The sequence below is a fragment of the Erinaceus europaeus genome, chromosome 7 (genome assembly GCF_950295315.1).
Source record: "Erinaceus europaeus chromosome 7, mEriEur2.1, whole genome shotgun sequence".
Lineage (NCBI taxonomy): Eukaryota > Metazoa > Chordata > Mammalia > Eulipotyphla > Erinaceidae > Erinaceus > Erinaceus europaeus.
This window is the reverse complement of record NC_080168.1, coordinates 28,678,589-28,698,903: the sequence shown is the minus strand read 5'-3', so window position 1 is coordinate 28,698,903 and position 20,315 is coordinate 28,678,589. Positions and strand designations below refer to the sequence as shown.

Sequence of the window (20,315 nt, the reverse complement as noted above, 5' to 3'; positions counted from 1 at the left end):
TGCCCGCCCCCCCCACCCCCAAATGGCTGCATGCGGAGCCTGGAGAGTTAACACTTTGACAGCCTCCAGGAAAACCCCCAAAAGGCTAGCTCTTGCCCCCAGGTGCCCAGGGTTGTCACCTACCCAGGCTGGGCAGAGGGGCAGGGCAGATCCATAGGTAGATAAGGCTATGGGAATTTCCTGTTGAATGCTAAACAAAGTCGCACCTCCCTTTCCCCCACTTATTTGCATAGCACAGCTTCCAAGTCAGACATTTGCCACTTTCCAGAAAGCCATCATCAATAAAGGGCCTGGCAGAGGGGCCTATGCAGGAGCCTCGGTGGATAAAGATATCGCTGGAGGCTAAGATCAGTGTATCGACATCACATAGTTTTATTTCAGTGCAATCCCCAGAGGACACTTCCTGCCAGTAAACACCTGGTTTATTTCTCTGTGGTTTTTTTTCTTTCTTTTTTTTTTTTCCTCCTTCATGTTTTGAGTGCTTATTAACCCTCATAAATCCTGTGACCATTTAAAAAAAAATTGGAACGTAATGATATTGGTTCTAATTGTGCAGCATTTATATTGGCCACAATGACTTTGTCACAGCAGACTCTGCGTGAGTCCTGGGACCTCAGTCCCAGCTGCAATGCCCTGGGGACTCTGAGGGACTCAGCACACCATGGCTCTTGGAATACAACTCCACCTAGAGGCTGTAATCTTTTGAGTGCCTGCCCTCTGGCTCCCTAGCCTGCACCAAGATGCCAGGGTGCAGCGTTTATTAAGGACACCTCCGTGGGTCCCAAAAAAGCAGACGCCTCTCTTGGAAGAGAAGTGAGGCCTACCCCACCACAAAGAAGTCAGAAGCCTTCCAAAAGTCAATACACTGCCGCCTTTTTCCAAACTTGCTGCTGGAGAGGCCTTTAACATCCCGAAGCCCTGCTGTGATCCACCAGCTACAAACGACTATTGTTAATTGTCTGGCCACTACAGAACAGCTCGTTTTAATATAGTCATGACATGAATGAGACCCAAGCTCCCCTTTGCCCCTCCCCTGAGGCACCCTTGGATCCTGGAGGGAGAAGGGGGCACAGAGTTGGCTCTGGTACAATAGGGGCTAGTGTTGAGGTCAGCAATAAATAAGGGGTAACATTGTTTTCCCTGCTGGCAATCAGCAAGCCTTCCTTAAGGATTGAAATAACTTACATTTCTGGAGCAAGCAGCTGAGTAACTGAGAAAGAAGACTCTGTCCCTCTTCTCAAGAGAATCAGTATCTCTCTCCTGCCCTGTCTCTGTCTCTATCTCGTACACACATTTCTTTCTAACTCACCCCTCTTCCTTTTCACAATTTCTCAATTGCTGCTCTTACACCAATATGTAGGCAAGCTGACTCCCCCTCCCTAATTTCTAGTCTAAAGAGGAACTGGCTTAAGGGCTTGAAATGTGGATGTGAAGTGTATGTTGCTTCAAGGGCCACTCCAATGGAAACAAAACCCTGTAAGTAGGGGGACTTGGGCCCAAACATTTAAATAACCCATGCAACAGAAGCAACAGAGAAAGCCACCTTCTTTTGCTTTGGTAAAGCTATAGTTTTCCTTTGCATGCAGGCTCCGAAGATTGCTCGAAAAACTTCACGAGCCCCAACGGGACCATTGAATCCCCTGGATTTCCTGAGAAGTACCCCCACAACTTGGACTGTACCTTTACTATCCTGGCCAAGCCCAAGATGGAGATCATTCTGCAGTTTCTGACCTTTGACCTTGAGCACGACCCTTTGCAGGTGGGAGAGGGAGACTGCAAATACGACTGGCTGGACATCTGGGATGGCATTCCACACGGTGAGTGACTTTACTGCTGGAAACCACACTCTCCTGTAGCTTCTGCTTGTATAGCTAATTGGCCTTGGTAACAATGAAAAAGGAGAAAGAAGTTCAAGGTTCTGTTGAGTTTCTGTATCATCTTTGGTGACTTTCTCTTCTTATCTTTCACCAAGGGTGAATTCAGAGAAATTGCAAAAAGCCATTTTTCTTCCTTAAAGATGCTTCTTTAGAGGATAGATGAGACAAGGAACCTAGTGAGGCTTTGCTCCAAGTTGTCAGAGTTTCTACAGAGTGTAATTTATTAATTGAGTTTTTCACTTCCTTTTTTTCTCTGATTTGATAAGACAGAGAGGCACTGAGAGGAGAGGGGGAGGTTGAAAGGGAGAGAAAGAGAGACACACATCTGTAGCCCAGCTTCATCATTTGTAAAGCTTCCCCCTGTAGGTGAAGACTTGGGGGCTTGAACCCGGGCCCTTGCACATATAGCATGTGTATTTAACCAAGTGAGCCACCACCCAGCCCCAGAGTGGGGTGATTTAATAATCACCCCCATGTCCACATAAGAGGCTGACTAGAGTCAGATTGACTAAGGTGGAATTCTGGCTCTGCTGTGAACAGTCCTGCAACATTGGTCAAGTTATTCAACCACCCAATGTCTTATCTGCATGAATAAGCTGCTGTCATTTTCATTATGGTTATTACTTTGACATTATTATCATCATCATCATCATGGTCATTGTTGTCAAGCCAGTGCATCACCTAAGGGAAAGAAGAAGCTGTGTCTTGAGATAAAGATCAATATAGGTCTTGTATCAGCAGGGAAACTAGTCACTTCTGTAGTCATTTTGAAGTAGTTTTCCATGGTCAAAGGAGACTTGATGGAGACACCAATTTCATTTCCCGAGGAAAGCTAGAGATTTTGTCAGAAAAGTCGGTTTGAGACCCAGCTCTGCTATTTCTTAGCTTGTGGACAAGGAAAAAGTCATGTGACCTCTCTGAACCTCAATTTCTTTCTCTGCAGAGCAGGTATTATAATGATTGCTTTTCAGCCCATCTCCCAGGGCTGCAAGAACAGAATGAGGCCAGGCAGTGAAAGTACTTTTTAATGTTCAGGGAAAATATTAGACATCGTTCTTAACCCATATCTTTGGCTGTTCTTTTGTACCCAGGTGCACATGGCGATGCTCTGTTGGACAGCTTGCGATTGTGGGAAGGGGAAGTGTATTAAATGTATTAAAGCTGGAGGGTGGCACATTTCTATTTCTGCTGACCTCTCTTTGTCCTACATTTCTAGTTGGCCCCCTGATTGGCAAGTACTGTGGAACCAAAACCCCCTCAGAGCTCCGTTCCTCGACTGGGATCCTCTCTCTGACCTTTCACACAGACATGGCAGTGGCCAAGGATGGCTTCTCTGCACGTTACTACCTGGTCCACGAGGAGCCGCTGGAGAGTGAGTTGTGTGGTTGGGAACCTGCTTTCCTTCCCATCAGGCCTGTGAGAGTGTACACTGAAAAGGAGCTAACCTCTGTGAGAGAAGATGATAAGAATTATACAGATGTCCCAGTAAGCATCCATGTTCTGGGAATGGAAGCTGTAACCTCTGGATAGGTAGAAACCAATGAAATAGAACCAATCCAAATACCCATTTCTTTCCTTTTAGTTTTTTTTTTTTTTTAGATTTTGTTTATTTATTTATGAGAAAGATAGGGGAGAGAGAGAAAGAACCAGACATCACTCTGGTACATGTGCTGCCAGGGATTGAACTCAGGACCTCATGCTTGAGAGTCTAGTGCCTTAGCCAATGCGCCACCTCCTGGACCACTCCTTTTAGTTTTTGTATTTGTGGCCACAGACCTCACAGGAGAGGCACCACGACACCAGAGCTTTGCCCCAGTGCCTTGGGACTTCTGTGTGGTGTCAGGGTTTGAATCTGGGCTGCTAGGATCATCAGACATGAAGCCTGTCATGAAAGCTCTTCCTCGGCCCTAGGTGCTCACTTCTAAGAGAAGAAGGAAAGGGGGGGCTAAAAAAAAGAAATGTGCACCATGAATTGGCTGGGATTCGAGGGAAATTCAAAGGATCATGTCAGAACTTCAGTTTTCTCAGCTGTGAGTGAAGGGGAACTAGGATTATCTCTGTAGATTTGCATCCTGAATTCACATCTCTTGAAGCTTGTACCAATTTTTTTTTTGGGGGGGTAGTGTCATTGTTAGGGCTTCATTGTTCTAGAATGACTTTTTTCAGAGATATATATATATATATATATATATATATATATATATATATATACACACACACACACACAGAAAGAGAGAGAGGGAGAGAGAGAGAGACTGCAGGAGGGGGAGGGAGCTCACAGCACCCAGACTTCTCCCAGCGCAGTGGGGGCTGGGCTTGAACCTGGGTTGAGCTCATGGCAAAGCAATCACACTATCGAGAAGGAGCCTTTTTTTTTTTTCTCTCCAATCCTTAGTGGCTACTGTCACAAAACTGAGCAATTTTAAATCCCTCCTCCCCATCTCTTTCCATATTTGTTATTATTTTTACATTAAACTTCTCTGTTCCTGGGTGGAATTTTCATCCTTACATTGGAACAATAGTTTGGACTTTGGATTCACATTTCCAACAGGTAAACATCTTCAATTCAGGTGCTCTTCAATATGTGCTCCAAACATGCTGTCCTTTCCACTTAGAAACTTAAATGGTGGCTATGAGGATGAAGCACACCTGCCAAGCCTGGCAGACCGGGGAAATCCCACCATGGCTGCAGATAGGTTCCTACATGCAGACTCACAGACATGGCAGCCTAGCCGCCAGAAAGCTGCTGGGCTTTGCTTTTGTTTTTGTTTTCCTCCAAGACCTCTTGAAGACTGAGTGACAAGAAAACAGCATTGCAAATTGCATGAGGCCCTCCAAGTGGCCAGTGCAGTCACAGGGCTAAAGAATAGGCTTGATACCTGGAAGAGATTGCTGGTTCTTATCAGACGCATGTACACACAAATATTGACCAGTGTCTGTGGGATCCACTAGATAGGTAGCAATTAAACTGACGGAACAGGGCCTGAGTCAGTGACATCTAAGTCTATTTGCCCAGACAGGTGATTTAAACGAATAAGGAGTGACATACATGTGTTCAGAGAGAAATCTTCCAAGGACAGGTATTTATTGCTCTGTAATGTCTGTCTTCTGTGCCAGAACTCCTAACTAAAATAATTGAAAAAGAAAGAGAGAGAGAGAGAGAGAGAGAAAAGGCAGAAGCCAAAGTACCTCCTGGGCGTTTATTAATAAAACAGCCTTCCCAAGATGTATCAGCCCACCCAGATTGCCACAAGTCTCTCACACATTCACCTGTAGTTCAGTAATGGTGCATCTGATGTCCTTGGGCATCCGCAGCCTCTGGCACTAACAGCTCTTATCTTCAGATTATATTTTTAATTTGTATGATGATTTTTATTTACCCATAGCCTGATTTCTTTTAGGTCCAATTTTGTTTCCTTTACACCCAGAGGGTTTGTCAAGCTGCATAACTTGATGTAGTTTTTTTTTGTGTGTGCGAGCGTACAATTAGTTCTTTGAGACAAAGGTGTGCCTGCAAGGACTTGTCCCTACAAGGAAACAGTGTTTGAGGGATCCCTAGGGTGTGCCGTGGAGACACCTACCTGACTTTCTGCCCATGACCATCTCTGTTTTCCAGACTTTCAGTGCAATCTCCCTCTGGGAATGGAGTCTGGCCGGATTGCCAATGAACAGATCAGTGCCTCATCAACCTACTCTGACGGGAGGTGGACCCCTCAGCAGAGCCGGCTTCATGGTGATGACAATGGCTGGACACCCAACTTGGATTCCAGCAAGGAGTATTTGCAGGTACCTGCCCAGATACTAGGGAAGCAGCAGCCTGTGAGGGTGTTGATGCAACAATGGGTGGTTCCTCAGCTAGGAGTGGATAAAGGACACACACACACACACACACACACACACACACACACACACACACACACATACACACACAAATGAAGCACAGATCCCTATTCATTCATCCATCCAAGCAGACATGGGCCGGGCACAAATAGATGGTGCCAGGCACTGGGTTAGGTGCTGGGATAAAATGGTGTGTACTGTGGCTATTTCCCAATCCTCCAGTACTTAAGCCTGGAGAAGCTGCTGCGCCCAGTATACTGTTTGCCCTATCATTCTGGATATCCAAAGAACATTCTAGCAATAGCTCCAGATGCTCCTATTTCTTGGCACAGAGAGACATCAGAGACTTGGGGGTGGAGGCATATTTCCCTCTGGTAAGGCTTCTTAAGTTGCTAGCAGTATGGCAGCTTCTCATGATCTTTACTATTGGGGGGGGGGGGACAGTGGCAGGGAGGGCTGGGAGGGGCCTTGCCAGAAAGGTTTTTCACAAAGCTATCAGAAGAACACATGGGAAAATGTCACTACTGGGAATCAAAGTCTAGTCACCTAGATGCTCCACAGCATCTTTTCAGACTATTGTTTGCTTTTTTCCTGAGCAAGACTTATAGCTCACGATGAATGATCCTTGCATTGTGGATCAGTGGAGTCCTCACCCCCAGGGCAGAGAAAGCTGCTGGTACCATGCCAGGGCACCTGCTGCTCTTATGACGTATGGCAGATAGTCCTGTGACCCACTGACAAGCCTGTCCTAGCTCTGATGTGACACAGTGACTTCTGCTCTGCAAAGAATTTTGCAGACAATAGGGAAGAAAGAAGGACCACTTAGAAATCTAGGAAGCCCAAGAGGTTCTCACAGTGCAACCCCTAAGTTTATTTGTCTGTCTTTTGCTGCTCCAAGAATCCTTATTCACCAGGATAGCTTCTAGACTGGTCTCCTTTATAGTCACCATTTCATTGATGGCACTCCTTACTTCTGATCTGAAATCAGATACTCCCCCCCCACCCCTTGTTTCTCAAGCACAGATACAGCACTGAATTTTTTTTTTTTCTAAATGCTTCATGATGCTGATCACATAGTAGGTAGCCAGTGAATGCTTACTGAATCCCAAGTCACCAGTATTTGCTAGCTAAATTTTGATCACATGAAGGTTGCTGTTAAGAAACCATGGCCCACAAAAGAATGACATCTAGCAATTTCCAAATGGGTTTGGTGTCATGGGAGGAGAGGTGCCTCAAAATATTGGCCATCCTTCTTAGAGAGCAAAAGGTCAGGACTTGGTACATAAGCCTAATTGCTTGGGCAGACTCTGTATGCCCTTTGACCCACAGTGTCCTCAACAGCTAAGATACACAATGGAATGAGACTGAGGGGAGGGGACACAGCCATAAGCTGAGGCTTTTGTAACTGGGGCATCATAAGTGAATTGGATTGAGCTCAACTAAAGTGGAGTGGAGTGGATGCAGCATCATCTAGCGCATGGCCCAAGGCAGGCTCTAGGGTTCATATCTTTAGATGCTCGGTGGTTCCTTTAAGATCAGCTTGATGCTATCTATTCAGATTTCAAAAAGAGAGAGGGGAAAAAAAAAGCAAAGGTAACCAAATCACAATTTCAGAGGTGCCCAATTTAGCATCAAAGCATTTTGTCTCTCCAGTAGAACTGCAAGTATGTAGAATCACCCCTACATCGGAGTGGATCACAGACACAGGCTATGGACTGAGTGTGACAACTGTGGCTTTTGAAGAAAAAGCAATCTGTGTTGAAGCCATGGTCCCTTTACTTCTCCACCTTTCTTCTCAGGTGGACTTACGCTTTCTAACCCTGCTCACAGCCATTGCAACCCAGGGAGCCATTTCCAGGGAAACCCAGAATGGCTACTATGTCAAATCTTACAAGTTAGAAGTCAGCACTAATGGTGAAGACTGGATGGTGTACCGGCATGGCAAAAACCACAAGGTAGGTCCATTGCCCCCTCAAGGGCACACTGGGGTGGTACAGGAGCAGGGTGGGGCAGAATGGACTTCAGAGTAACATCTCACAGGAGAGGAATCCTGGCTCAATGAGATGCAGATAATTGATGGAAACGGGAGATACTGGCCCTGAAAATATTCTTCTTATGCTAAAGCAATCCAAAAAAAACCACCATTTCTCTGACAGCCTGACTGCTGTTGCATCTTGCACAGCAGAGAGAGAGAGAGAGAGAGAGAGAGAGAGAGAGAGAGAGAGCTTGCAGAGTGCTCTCAGATTGCAAATGAAGGAGAAAATGTGTTCCTAGCCTGTGTTGCTCCACACAGGATTCACTGAGCATTTATGGCCTGAGTCCCTTCCACATGCTGGGTTAACAATCACAAAACCACATGAAACTGCAGTTTAGAAGGTACTGAGGTCTGGAAATGAAAGGGCACAAATCCTGAGAGGCAATCACAGTGTCCCCAAAAAGACAGAGGACAATAAGTAATGAGGGGCGATTCAGTGTTTCATGGCTGAAATCTGAAGGAGCAGTCACACTTGGCAGTGTGGCATTGAATTCTCTCGGCTGGTACCTTCAGTGGCTCCCAGAGGTGTGTCTGTGTGGATGGTGGGGGGAGCTTTTGTTGAGCATATGGCTGGATGTCTGGTAGAAACAGGTTGACAGGTACACTTAAATATGGGGGAATGATTGTGAGTGGCTGGTGTTCTCACCTTGTGTATTAGTGGGGGGGGGGGTTGTCCCTTGTGAGTTGGTTCTCAGATCTGAAAAGAGAGTTTGAGTGTGCTGGGGACTAACAGTGACTGCTTATCCTTCTGTGGGAGGTAAATGGAAAGCAGATTTATCTCTCTTCTTGAAAGCTATGGTCCTGCTTGGTCAGATTGGGGGGAATCATCAAAGTGCTACACTTGGCCAAACCTAGAGAAGCCAAAGGCCTGTTCCAAGTGGAGCCTGAGTAGTTCCTGTTGTTGCCTCAAGGCAGCTTGCTCTTGCTGGTGCATCTGGAAAGCTTGGATCCAAAAAATCCTAAACTCTCAGGTTGGCACAATTTCATTGGGGAAATGCAAGCTTTTGAAAAAGTGGATTATTATTATTTTTTAAAATTAAAATTGCCATAGCAGAACTGGGGAGTTGATTCAGATGAATAGTATGTGCTCTAGATGAGCGAGCAAGGTCCCAGGTTTGATCCCTAGCTCTGCATAGAGACAAGAAAGACTAAAACTGCATCATGAATGGCAAATGTTGCTCTGGCCTCTTTCTCCCTCTCTCTCTCATACAAACACTTAAGAAAACCTAATAAATAATTTTTAAGTCATCATAGTAAAATGGCATCATTCATCTGAAAATTATTGCCTCTCTCTCTCTCTCTCTCTCTCTCTCTCACACACACACACACACACACACACACACACACACACACACACACACACACATACACACACACACAATCCCCCTTTCTCCAAGTGTTCTCCTTAGCCATAGAAAGACTTCCCTACCCTACTGATGTGGGCCTGGTCTGACTTGTCATTGGCTTCATTTGCTTCAGACATTACTTGCCAGGTTCCAGACATTACTTGGAAGTGACACCTGGGAATGGCAAGCCTGAGTTGGCATTGGGTGCTGGGAATGAGTCCTCATGCCACCCCACTCCATTTTCCACTTATGCTTTCCCTCTCCACCTACCCTTCTCAGTGAGGATTGGGGGAACCCAGAAGCTAGGCCTGAGTAGTTCCTGACAGAGAGGGCCAGCACCTGGGTTGGGCTGGGTCCTGGGGGAGAATGAGGAAGCCTACCTGACTGCCTCCCTGTCCAGGCTCAATGACTAAGCAGCACAGGCCAGAGGGATACGGTAGCATAAGCTGATTTTAAAAGCACACAGATGGACCAGGATGCTATTTAAAACACCGTTTGTAGGAAATCTGCTTTTGGAAATACCTTAGCACTGCACATTTTGATAGAATGCTGCCCTCCTGGCTTTATCCCTGGCATTCATTCTGTAGGGAAAGACATTCCAAAGATTTGAATTTTGCTTTCTGAGCTCCTTTCAAATCATTCTTCCTGGCTTTAATTTTTGTTATATTGACTACCTCTTGCTCTCTTTCTCCTCTGTCTCTGTTTCTCACTCTTGGCTAAGTTCCTTTCCCTCTGCAGTAGCCCGGGGGTAATTTGACTTGCAGCTTGTTGGTTGGTCTTGATGTCTTTTGTTGTTTTCAGTGGCTCAGTCTTGCCCATATAAAGTCCTGGGGCAAAGGCAAAGCACTTCTCTCCCTATTTCAAAATGCATCATCTCCGTAGCTAGATGGAGGCAGGAGAATAAAAACCTGCCAGTTACATGTGGCCGCTCCCCCACCCCCCCTCCCAGCTCCCTTGTCCCACTGTGGGTGTGTCAGGCAATGGGGCAGACCTGCCCACCCATCACTCCCATGGGGGATCATGGCTGCTCCTTCATTAGCAGATCTGCCTCCCAGATGTCTGTGTTTAACGTGCAGATGCCACACCAAGCATGGGGCATCAGTGCAGTGCTCTGGGTTATTCGGGTTGAAATAGTTGAGTGAACCATGCCAAATAGATTTGTCAAGTCTGCTGCAGTTTGATTTGGTGCCATGAAGAGAGGCAGGGTGAGGGAGGGACCTAGAGGGCCAGAGGGGGGTGGGGGGAAAAACTTCACCTACACTGACTGCTACCACTGAGTTTTTTTTCTTTGTGGTGGGCACCTTGCCAGGCTAACTGGGGCTAAGTAAGTAGTGGGCTTGAAAGCAGAACTTAGAAAGAAGGACCATGAGCAAAGCAAAACAGGAGTGGAGGCAGAAGCCTGGCTTGCTCTGTGGAGCAGGAGGACAGGTTTACAGACTCCCTTTTTGTGCGCAGCATACTGGGACAGAAATGTTTGAACTTGGTTTCAATTCCCCAGCCACTGTCAGCACCAGTGCACCGTACCAAAAGTTCAGGAAATTGAGGAAAATGGAGAAAAACAAGATTAATGAGCACCCAAGGTTGTGGAGAGGGCTGGAGGGAAACGGGGGTGATGGCTGTGCTATTTCCTTGCAGACCATCATTTACAATTCGAACCCAGGCAAGGGTCCAAATAGGAGGGATGACTTCCATATTGCAGCCAGGAGGTGAGGAAGATTAGGGAGCCCTTTGCTAGCTTCTCCCCAGTAGTGAGCAGCCTGTCTTAATCTCTCTTTAGCCTACCGACCATGGTGATGTTGCCTATATAAAGCTGATTACCCTTTGGCCAGTGTATTGCCAGCACACCGTCCTGGCAGAGTGCAGACCAGTTATGTAAACCACATGTACGCACATGCCCCCAATTTTTTTTTTTTTGCCTCCAGGGTTATCACTGGAATTCAGTGCCTGCAGTATGAATCTACTGCTCCTGGAGGCCACCTCTTTTCATTGTTGTTGTTGTTATTGTTGTTGCTGCTGTTGTTGTTGGATAGGACAGAGAGAAATTGAGTGATATGGGGGAGAAAAAGACAGACACCTGCAGACCTGCTTCACCACTGGTGAAGCAACCTCCCTGCAGGTGGGGAGCCAGGGGCTCGAACCAGGATCCTTGTGCTTCGCACTGTGTGTGCCTAACCCAGTGTGTTACTGCCTGGCCTCCCAACCCCCAAATCTTTATCCAATTCCACTGCCACAGATATCGAACTTATGATTTTCAGGCAGGGGCAGGGCCTCCTTAGGTACATTTATGGCAGGACAGCAAGGCAGGGAGCTCATCCGCCTGATGGAGCCCATATCTCATCCATGTGTTCCCATAGATCGTACTCATTGTTTCGCATATATCTCTTCAGAAACCACAAACAGAGAAGACTGCTTTTGGTTTCACCAGCTGCATTCATAACACTCCAGACATAGACATGGCATTGTAAATGCAACAGCAGAAGTTTCCAGTGTGTGTATAATTATCAGCGCAATTGTGTACACATAAATCAAGCGGGGGCAAGATGTGTGGAGTGAAATGGAAGGAGATGGAAGGGTTGAGGTCTTGGCCACCCTCCTGCTCACTCCGGAGGTTCTGGTGCCCTGTGTGTGTCCTGTAGGGAATCAGTCTGTAACTGAAGTCGTGGCTGGGAGACAGAGGCCATTGTCTTAGCTAGCATAGCCTTCCCTTCATTTGGTGCACAGGGGCATCTTTTGTTGACTTAATTCTGGCTACCTTGGTTTTGGTCAGTGTTTGCTGTATGTGAAAGAAATCTGTGCTAAAAGAGAAGAGTTTGTGCAGGCTGGGGGTGGGGTATGGATTGACCACCAGTGTCCATGTCCAGTGGAAGAGCAACTCCATAAGCCAGAACCCCCACCTTCTGCACCCCATAAAGAATTTTGGTCCAGGCACTAGGCGGTAGCAGCCTGGTTAAGCACACACATTGCAGTGTGCAAGGACCTATGTTTAAGCCCCTGGTCCCCACCTGTAAGGGAAAGCTTCATGAGCAGTGAAGCAAGGCTGCAGGTGTCTCTCTATCTCTTTATCTCCCTCTCCCCTCTCATCCCTCTCAGTTTCTCTGTCTTATTCCCATAATAAATAAATAAATAAATAAAAATTTTTAAAGAATTTTGGTGCATACATCTAGAGGGATAAAGAATAAGGAAGCTTCCAATGGAGGGAATGGGACACAGACACTCTGGTAATGGGGTTTCTGTAGAATTGTACCTCTGTTATCTTACAGTCTTGTTAATCATTGTTATAATAAAAATTTAAACAAAAAAAGAGTTTGTGCAAGTGTTAGTTAGATCCTGGTGGTCAGAATGAGAACAGATGGATGAGATACAACCGGGGTCCAAGAGTAGAGATTCAGGTCCTAGAACATGATGACAGAGGACCTGATGGGGGTTTTATTGTTATGTGGAAAACTGGGAAATGTTCTGCATGTACAAACTATTGTATTTACTGTCGACTGTAAAACATTAATCCCCCAATAAAGAAATAAAAAAGAGTAGAGAATTACCCATGTGTGAGTGGGAGAAACATACCAGTCTCATCATTGTAATGATGGTCTCCAAGGGACTCAGAACCCTCAGGCACCAGCTTATTTGCTTCAGAACTCAGTTGTGCTGCCAGGACTATGGAACTGAACTTCTCTGTCTTGAAGTAATTTGCCCTAGAGACACAGAGAACTGAGAAGTTCCCATGGAAGACATGCAGTCACCCAACATTGGTGGACAGGAGTGCCCTCTGACTGCTCCTGGCCATGCTTATCCTGTGCCTAGTGGGTAGTTGGTTTCCTGGTTGTTTAGCTATCAGTGGCAAGGTGTTTGCCATCCTGGAGAAGCCCCTTTGCAGTCAAGGTTTTGGGCAGCCTGACTTAGAGCACTGGGCTCATCACACTCTGGAGTTCGGGCTCCAGCCTACAATTTGAGGCATTGGAAGAAGTCGCTGTTTGTTTGACTTGGCAGCCTCCCTTCCTTCAGAGCAAATAAATGTCCCCTACTTCAACACTCCTTCATTCTATATTTATTTTCTAAATGAAAGCAAATCATTTTGAAACCCAGAGGAGAAGCTGAAAGTGGATGGTGTCATTATCAGCAACTTAGGAAAGAAAAGGTGGGATGAGAAAGCAAGAAACCAGTGGGCTGACAAGAAGTTCACGGTGTCTATTTTCAGGCCTTCTTAGCGGATGCCCTCTGTGACCTTAGCCAACTCCCTCAGCATCCCTGGGTCTCAGTGTTTCCATGGGCCCAAATGGAGTGATGCTGTGGGCAGAGCACTGTGGGATCTGTAGATGGAAGGCTCTCTGTAGATATAATTAATGTATTAGACCCACAAAGCTCTTCTTCAGCAGAAGCAAGTTATCAATTTAGAGTAACAAGGCCCCATGGGATATTTATCTGCCTCTTTTAAAATCATAGGTCTGGAAGGGACTAAGATATGTCATCCAGACCTCTCCCTGCAGCTGATGGGGCCTGAACTGGAGTTGCCTCAGGCCTCAGATAAACATCACCTGCCCAGCCTCATCCTTAGGTTAGGAATGGACTTATTCCTCCAGTTTACGACTTTGAGGGCTTTTGTTTCTATTCACTGTTTAAAATGGAACCATCTTTAAAATTTTGATTATTCTGTCTTTATTTTGATAGGACAGAGAGAAATTGAGAGGGGAAGGGGGCACAGAGGAAATGGGGAGAGAGAAAGACACCTGCAGCACTGCTTCACCACTCGTGAAACTTCCTTCTTGCAGGTGGGGGACAGGTACTTGAACCCAGGTCCTACATATGGTAACGTGTGCACTGAATCACTGGGTGTGCCACACCCAGCCCTTATTTATTTATTTATTTATTTATTTATTTATTTATTTAACTTCCTTATGGATGGCCGGCTCCACCTAGTCCTTTTTCTGTTGAAGGTTTTTGTTTGTTTGTTTTTTACCTGCAGGGTTATTGCTGGGGCTTGGTGCCTGCACTACAATCTACTGCTCCTGGAGGCTATTTTTCTCACTTTGTTGCCCATGTTGTGCTTGTTGCAGTTGTTATTGTTGTCATAGCTGTTGTTGTTGGATAGGACAGAGAGAAATGGAAAGAGGAGGGGAAGACAGAGAGGAGGAGAGAAAGATAGACACCTGCAGACCTGCTTCACCACTTGCGAAGCAACCTCCTGCACTGCAGGTGGGGAGCCTTACGCTGGCCCTTGCGCTTTGCGCCATGTGCGCTTAACCCACTGCGCTACTGCCCGACTCCCTGTTGCAGGGTTTTATTTATTTTGTGTATGGCTAGGTCAACTCAAACCCTCAGCCTACCATGGGCATCAGCCTTGAGAAGTCTTGGGTATGGGTGTATTGTCTTAGTGTGATTCTGTATGATCAAGAGGGCCTGCATCCTTTCCAAATTCAAGTCCCCCTCTCTGTCTGTCCCCCTCCATTATAACTAGGAAGAATCCAGTGCCCTGGGTAATTAGGTTAGTCCCTGTTCCATTTGCCATGGGATGAGCTCAGACAGACCTTTAGCCTCTCCACTTAGGAAGCTCAAGGGAAAATTTCATTATACATAAGCTTGGAACCTTTGCTCTCTCAGGCTCCCATGGCTTCAGTGACTCCCATGGGTGCTGCATTGTCTCTGGGAGCTGAGGCCAGCCTCCTGGGCTCTTCCAAACTTCATACTGAATTCCTCATGCTTCCCAAACCATGGCTGTTGTGCTCAGTGGTCAGTGCAACGGAGCAAGTAAGGAGGGTAGGGGAAAGAAATTGGGGTTTTTCTGGAGATGGTTAGTCCTCCTCTGCCTTCTGCCCAGTGTCTCTCAATGAGCACTGGTGTAAACACCTTGCCGGGTGGGGTTTTGGCTTCTTTCCCACTGCTGCTTACTTGCTCTGCAGTTTGCTTGGGTCCCATGGGAAGATGGATGGAGTGACAAGGACTGGGCTGTGGTACACCCAATAGAACATTCATGTGGGAGTCAGGCAGTAGTACTATTGTATGGAGAGGGGTGGGGGAGAGAGGGAGAGAGACAGAGAGACACCTGCAACCCTGCTTCACCACTCAAGAAGCCTTCCTCCTGTGGGTGGGGACCAGGGGTTTGAACCTGGGTCCTTGTGCACTGTAATGTGTGCACTTAACCAGGTGCACCACTGCCTGGCCCCTCCCTCTCCATTTCTCTCTATAAAAAATAATAAGATAACGTTGGTGGCAAGAAATGTAAAATGAATGCATTTTTAAATGAAGTGGGAGACAAGCTCAGTCCACAAGCTCTTTGGCTCTTTCTGCCCACTTGGACATCAACTAAGGTGGCTCCTTACCGGGTGTGACCCTGTCTGTGTTAGGAACATTTGTGTACCATGGAGAACCTTCTCACTCAAGTGAAATGTCTGTTTCTTCCCCCCACCACCACCACCTTTGCAGGAGGATGTGACCTTCCCTCCCAGCCCCTCAGTATTCTGGGGGGCTGCATTTCCTCACTCCTTCTCTCCCCAAATCCCAAGTCCCTGAGCTGTCCTCTCCTGCCCTCCCTTTCCTGTCTCCTATCCTGAAACCCTAATCCTGTTAGTGTGCTGTGCTGGGGGGCTCAGCATCTCCATGGGGGTAACGTAATCCCGCAGTAAATCTAAAGGCCCTGCAAGGCAGATGCAGATGGGGATGCACATGCCCCACCCCCAGATGACCCACCCAAACTGTCCTCAAGTGACAGGGGGAGAATCATGGTCACAAATGACTGTAACTGAGCTTTTTGGTAGTTAGGGAACTGCCTTTCCCTAAAAAAAAGAAAAAAAAATTTTTTTACAGTCTTTAAGGAAGAATTTTCTGAGAGAAGTCAGGCCCATGATTTACAAATAGTAAGTAAAAAACATGTGCTTAACCTTAACATCATTGTCTTCTAGTGCTGCAGCCTCTCCCCCACCTCCAGCCTGTTTGGTGCAACAAATTAATTAAACAGGATGGCGTTCATTGATTAACAATTTATTTTTACGCTTAGACCCAGTGGCTGGTGTTAAGAGAAAATGCAGGGGGAAGGGAGAGGGAGGCCAGGCACTGGCTTCTGCAGTGGGGATGAGTCCTTGCGATTGTTTCTGAGACAAATTTTTCAAATGTGCTGCTGGTTTCCCCTGTTCCTGCCCTCCATTCCTGCCACTTTTCTTTTCTACCTGCTTTGTTCTACTCCTCCTCCCTGAGTATCTGTGCCAAGTGGATTGAAAAAGGAGGACTTGGGATGCAATGAAACATTTATTAGTGGAGAGAAATATTTATCTCTAGAAAGAAGAACACCTCATGCACAATTTCTACCTCAGGGCCCCAGCACTGTGTTGTCTTAAAAAAAAAAAAAAAAAGATTCCTGCTTTTTTTTGCAGTCCCTGGAGCTGGCTTCATTCAGATAGTTACAGCAAAATAGGAATAAACTGGAGGTCACACCATAGGTAATGAAGAGCAAGGTGTGTGCAGACTGAATACTGAAGCCCTTCTCAAATCCAAGGCAGTGCACACAATGTAAGTCAACTCCTTTCAGCTTTCTCAGAGGAAGGTTAAACAGTTGGCTCTCAACAGAGCCTGGACCCTGTCTCTCAACCAAAAAACTCGACACCTTCCTGGGCACCTGAGTGTGGGTAGCAGTGGTCAGTGGTGCTTAGGAAAGGGATTTAGACCAGGCACACACACACACACACACACACACACACACCGGGCACCCTCCCTACACACACACATACACCAGGCACCCTCCCTACACACACACACACACACACACACACACACACACACACACACACACACACACACACACACACACACACACACACACACCCTGACTAGCAACCTCTAAAATATACAGGCTAAAATGTTTTCCAGCATTGCCAAAGTCACTTCATATTCTATTTTTCTTTCTTCCTCCCTCCCTCCCTCCCTTTCTCTCTCTCTCTCTCTCTCTCTCTCTCTCTCTCTCTCTCTTTCTTGGCCTCCAGGGTTATCACTGGGGCTTGGTGCCTACACTACAAATCCAGTGCTCCTGCAGCCATTTTTTTTTTCAATTTTATTGGATAAGACAGAGAGGAATGGAGAGAGGAAGGGAAGATAGAGAGCGGCAGAGAAAGATAGACACCAGCAGACCTGGTCGCTTGTGAAGCGACCCTTCTGCAGGTGGGGAGTGGTGGGCTCGAACCGGGATCCTTGCGCTTTGTATTATGTGTGTTTAACCTGGTGCTCCACCGCCTGGCCTCATCACTGCATATTATTTAAAGGGAAATAAGGATGAAAGGAGAGAGGAAGCTATGGCTAGCAGTGGAGTGAAAATAGAAATGATCGCTTCAGAAGCCATCAGAGATACCTTCTGACTTAATGTGTCTTACAAGGTTGTGTCTATTATTTTATTTCAGAAAGGATAGCCCACGCCTTAGGAGCTCACAGACCTGGTCAAAACATTTTGATGTTCTTTCTTTCTTTCTTTTTTTCTGGGGGGGAGGGTGTGTGTGTGTGTGTGTGTGTGTGTGTGTGTGTGTGTGTGTGTGTGTGGTGGGGTAGGGGGTAGATAATCACCAAACAGGGATGTTGGATAGCAGCCAATTGAATTGGCAGATGTCTGCCCCCTCCCCCAGAGGTGCAAATCAGAAAATCCATGAAGTGCTGCTGCTGGTTTCAGATTCTGCCTTACTGCAAATAAACCAGAGGTCTCGAGAATCAATTGGAAAAGTGTTGGATTATGTTCAGAATACAGCAAGGCTCCAAGTGAATCAGCTAAACCACTTCATGCCCTGAATTGTTTTTACAAACTTGGTTCACAGAGATACACTTGGAAAAAAAAATCTGCATATTGAAAAACATCTCTTCTTTAAAATCTCTGTGTGTGTGTGTGTGTATGGCTATCTGCTGGGTTGTTGGAAGAGTCATGATGTTTTTTTGCATAGAAAACTACACTCTGGCTTTTCTTAAAACCCACCGCGTGTGCGCGCATGTGCACACGCATACACACACACACACACACACACACACATTTACAGCATGATCAGAACTGCCCATACCTTTAAAAAGCTAGAGTTATGGGAGTCGGGCAGTGGCAGCAGGTTAAGTGCACGTGGTGCGAAGCACAAGGACCAGCATAAGGATCCTGGTTCGAGCCCCCCAGCTACCCATCTACAGGGTAGTCACTTCACAGGTGGTGAATTAGGTCTTCAGGTGTCTATCTTTCTCTCCCCCTCTCTGTCTTCCCCTCCTCTCTCCATTTCCCTCTGTCCTAACAATGACGACATCAATAACAACAATAATAACTACAACAACAGTAAAGAACAAGGAAAAATAAATAAATTAAAAATAAATTTTTAAAAATCTAGAGTTACTTTGAACTCACTCCTGTTTTTTTTTTTTTTTTTTCTTTTTGGTGAGGGAGTGACTGAAGTGACATATTAGCATACTTTCTTTAAAAAAAATTGGTTAAGCGGTAGCAGCAGGCTAAGCACACGTGGCACAAAGCGCAAGGACTGGCATAAGGATCCTGGTTCGAGGCCCTGGGTTCCCCACCTGCAGGGGTGTTGCTTCCCAAGCGGTGAAGCAGGTCTGCAGGTGTCTGTCTTTCTCTCTCCCTCTCTGCCTTCCACTCCTCTCTCCATTTCTCTCTGTCCTATCCAACAGCAACATCAATAACAACTACAACAATAAAACAACAAGGGCCACAAAAGGGAATAAATAAATATTTTTTAAAATTAACAAAAATGTCAGGGGCCGGGGTGGTAGCACAGTGGGTTAAGCACACACGGCAAAAAGGCCTTGGGCTCCCCACCTGCAGGGGAGTGGTTTCACAAGTGGTGAAGCAGGTCTGCAGGTGTCTCTTTTTCTCCTCCTCCTGTCTATCTTCCTGTCCTCTCTTGATTTATTTCTGTCCTACCCAACAACAATGGCAGCAATAACAACAATGATAAACAACAAGTGCAACAAAAGGGAAAAAAGTAGCCTCCAGAAGCAGTCGATTCATAGTGTAGGCACTGAGCACGGAGCCCCAGCAATAACTCTGGAGGCAAAAAATAATAATAATAAATGTCTACCATCTGTGACATCAGTTTGTAAAGCAGATGTTTTAATTCCATCATTACCTTTAATATATGCCTGTCTGGGTATACCATATACTAACAACCCATTGGGTTTTCTCACCTCACTACAAAAATTGTGGCCTGAAAATATTTGGTCATGGAGTAGGACTTGGGAGTTAAGGGCTCTCTGAACTTGAACTCTCTCCTAAGTGAACAAGACTCATTGTTAACTTGTGGCTCAGCCTCCCCTGTAATATCTGTCCTAGGTGTTGTGCAGACATTGGAGCCAGCAAAAAGGGATGGTAGATGTTAGTGTCTGTCTGCAGGCCTGCTTTGACTTTATTTTTCGGAAGGAAAAACCAGGGTATCTAAGTTTTATTGATTCACCTGTAGTGAGTCAGTGAGTCGGCAGGGAGTAGGGAATAATACCAATTTCCTGGCACTATTCCTCATGCATACAGTCCCTTACCTTGCAGTGCCCAGCCTGGAAGCCAAGAATCCATCTCAAAGAATTTGATCAGAAAACATGCGAAGGGTGATTCTGAAACCACAGAAGCATTGAGAAACTCATAAAGATGTATAATATATGATAGCATTTACCAGCTATAAATAGGGAAGTGCGGTGGAGAAAAATAGAGACCTTGTAAATCCATTGGGTCAGGAGAAACAGCAACTGCTTAATATTTCATTAAAAATGGATTTTCATAAATCGTGCTTTGGTATCTTTGGGTGAAAGACAATATATGTAAAGACTGAGGTATTGTTATTCATTATTCTTTATGATTAGTAATTTGAACTGTTTTTGAACCAAAACACCAACAAAGTATAATCTCCCTTTGAGTGGCGCATTCACCAGGTGTTCTGGCACTGTTTGAAGTGTATATCAATCGGGACCTTTTGTCCATAGAAGCACTTAGGCTAGAAGGGACAATGGGCAACTGAAATGCACCATGATAAAGTAGATGCTTTGCAGGACTTCAAACTCAAGCTACACTGGAAACTCTGATGAAGAACACTTTGGGGGTCAGAAAGGATCTTAGAAATCAACTCATTTAACAGAAATCAGCTCATTGGGTCCTATGGTTGCCAGAGATTTTTACCCATACTTAGTATCTAATTAGCTTCAAAGTATCTCCTAGGTCCTGGTTCATTGGTGTTTGATCCCCCCTCCCCCCAACACACACACTACACCACA

General features: G+C 45.9%; 1 protein-coding gene across 2 annotated transcripts in view; it reads left to right on the top strand.

Annotated features, from left to right (window-relative positions):
- The window catches only part of NRP2 (neuropilin 2), a 143,530-nt gene that overhangs the window by 50,732 nt on the left and 72,483 nt on the right, over positions 1-20,315 (top strand). For both annotated transcript variants that reach the window (XM_007520196.3, XM_007520199.3), the window contains exons 4-7: positions 1,587-1,817; positions 3,094-3,249; positions 5,494-5,663; positions 7,517-7,672. In XM_007520196.3, coding sequence (XP_007520258.1) covers positions 1,587-1,817; positions 3,094-3,249; positions 5,494-5,663; positions 7,517-7,672 — 713 coding nt within the window. The remainder of the gene's footprint in view (positions 1-1,586; positions 1,818-3,093; positions 3,250-5,493; positions 5,664-7,516; positions 7,673-20,315) is intronic.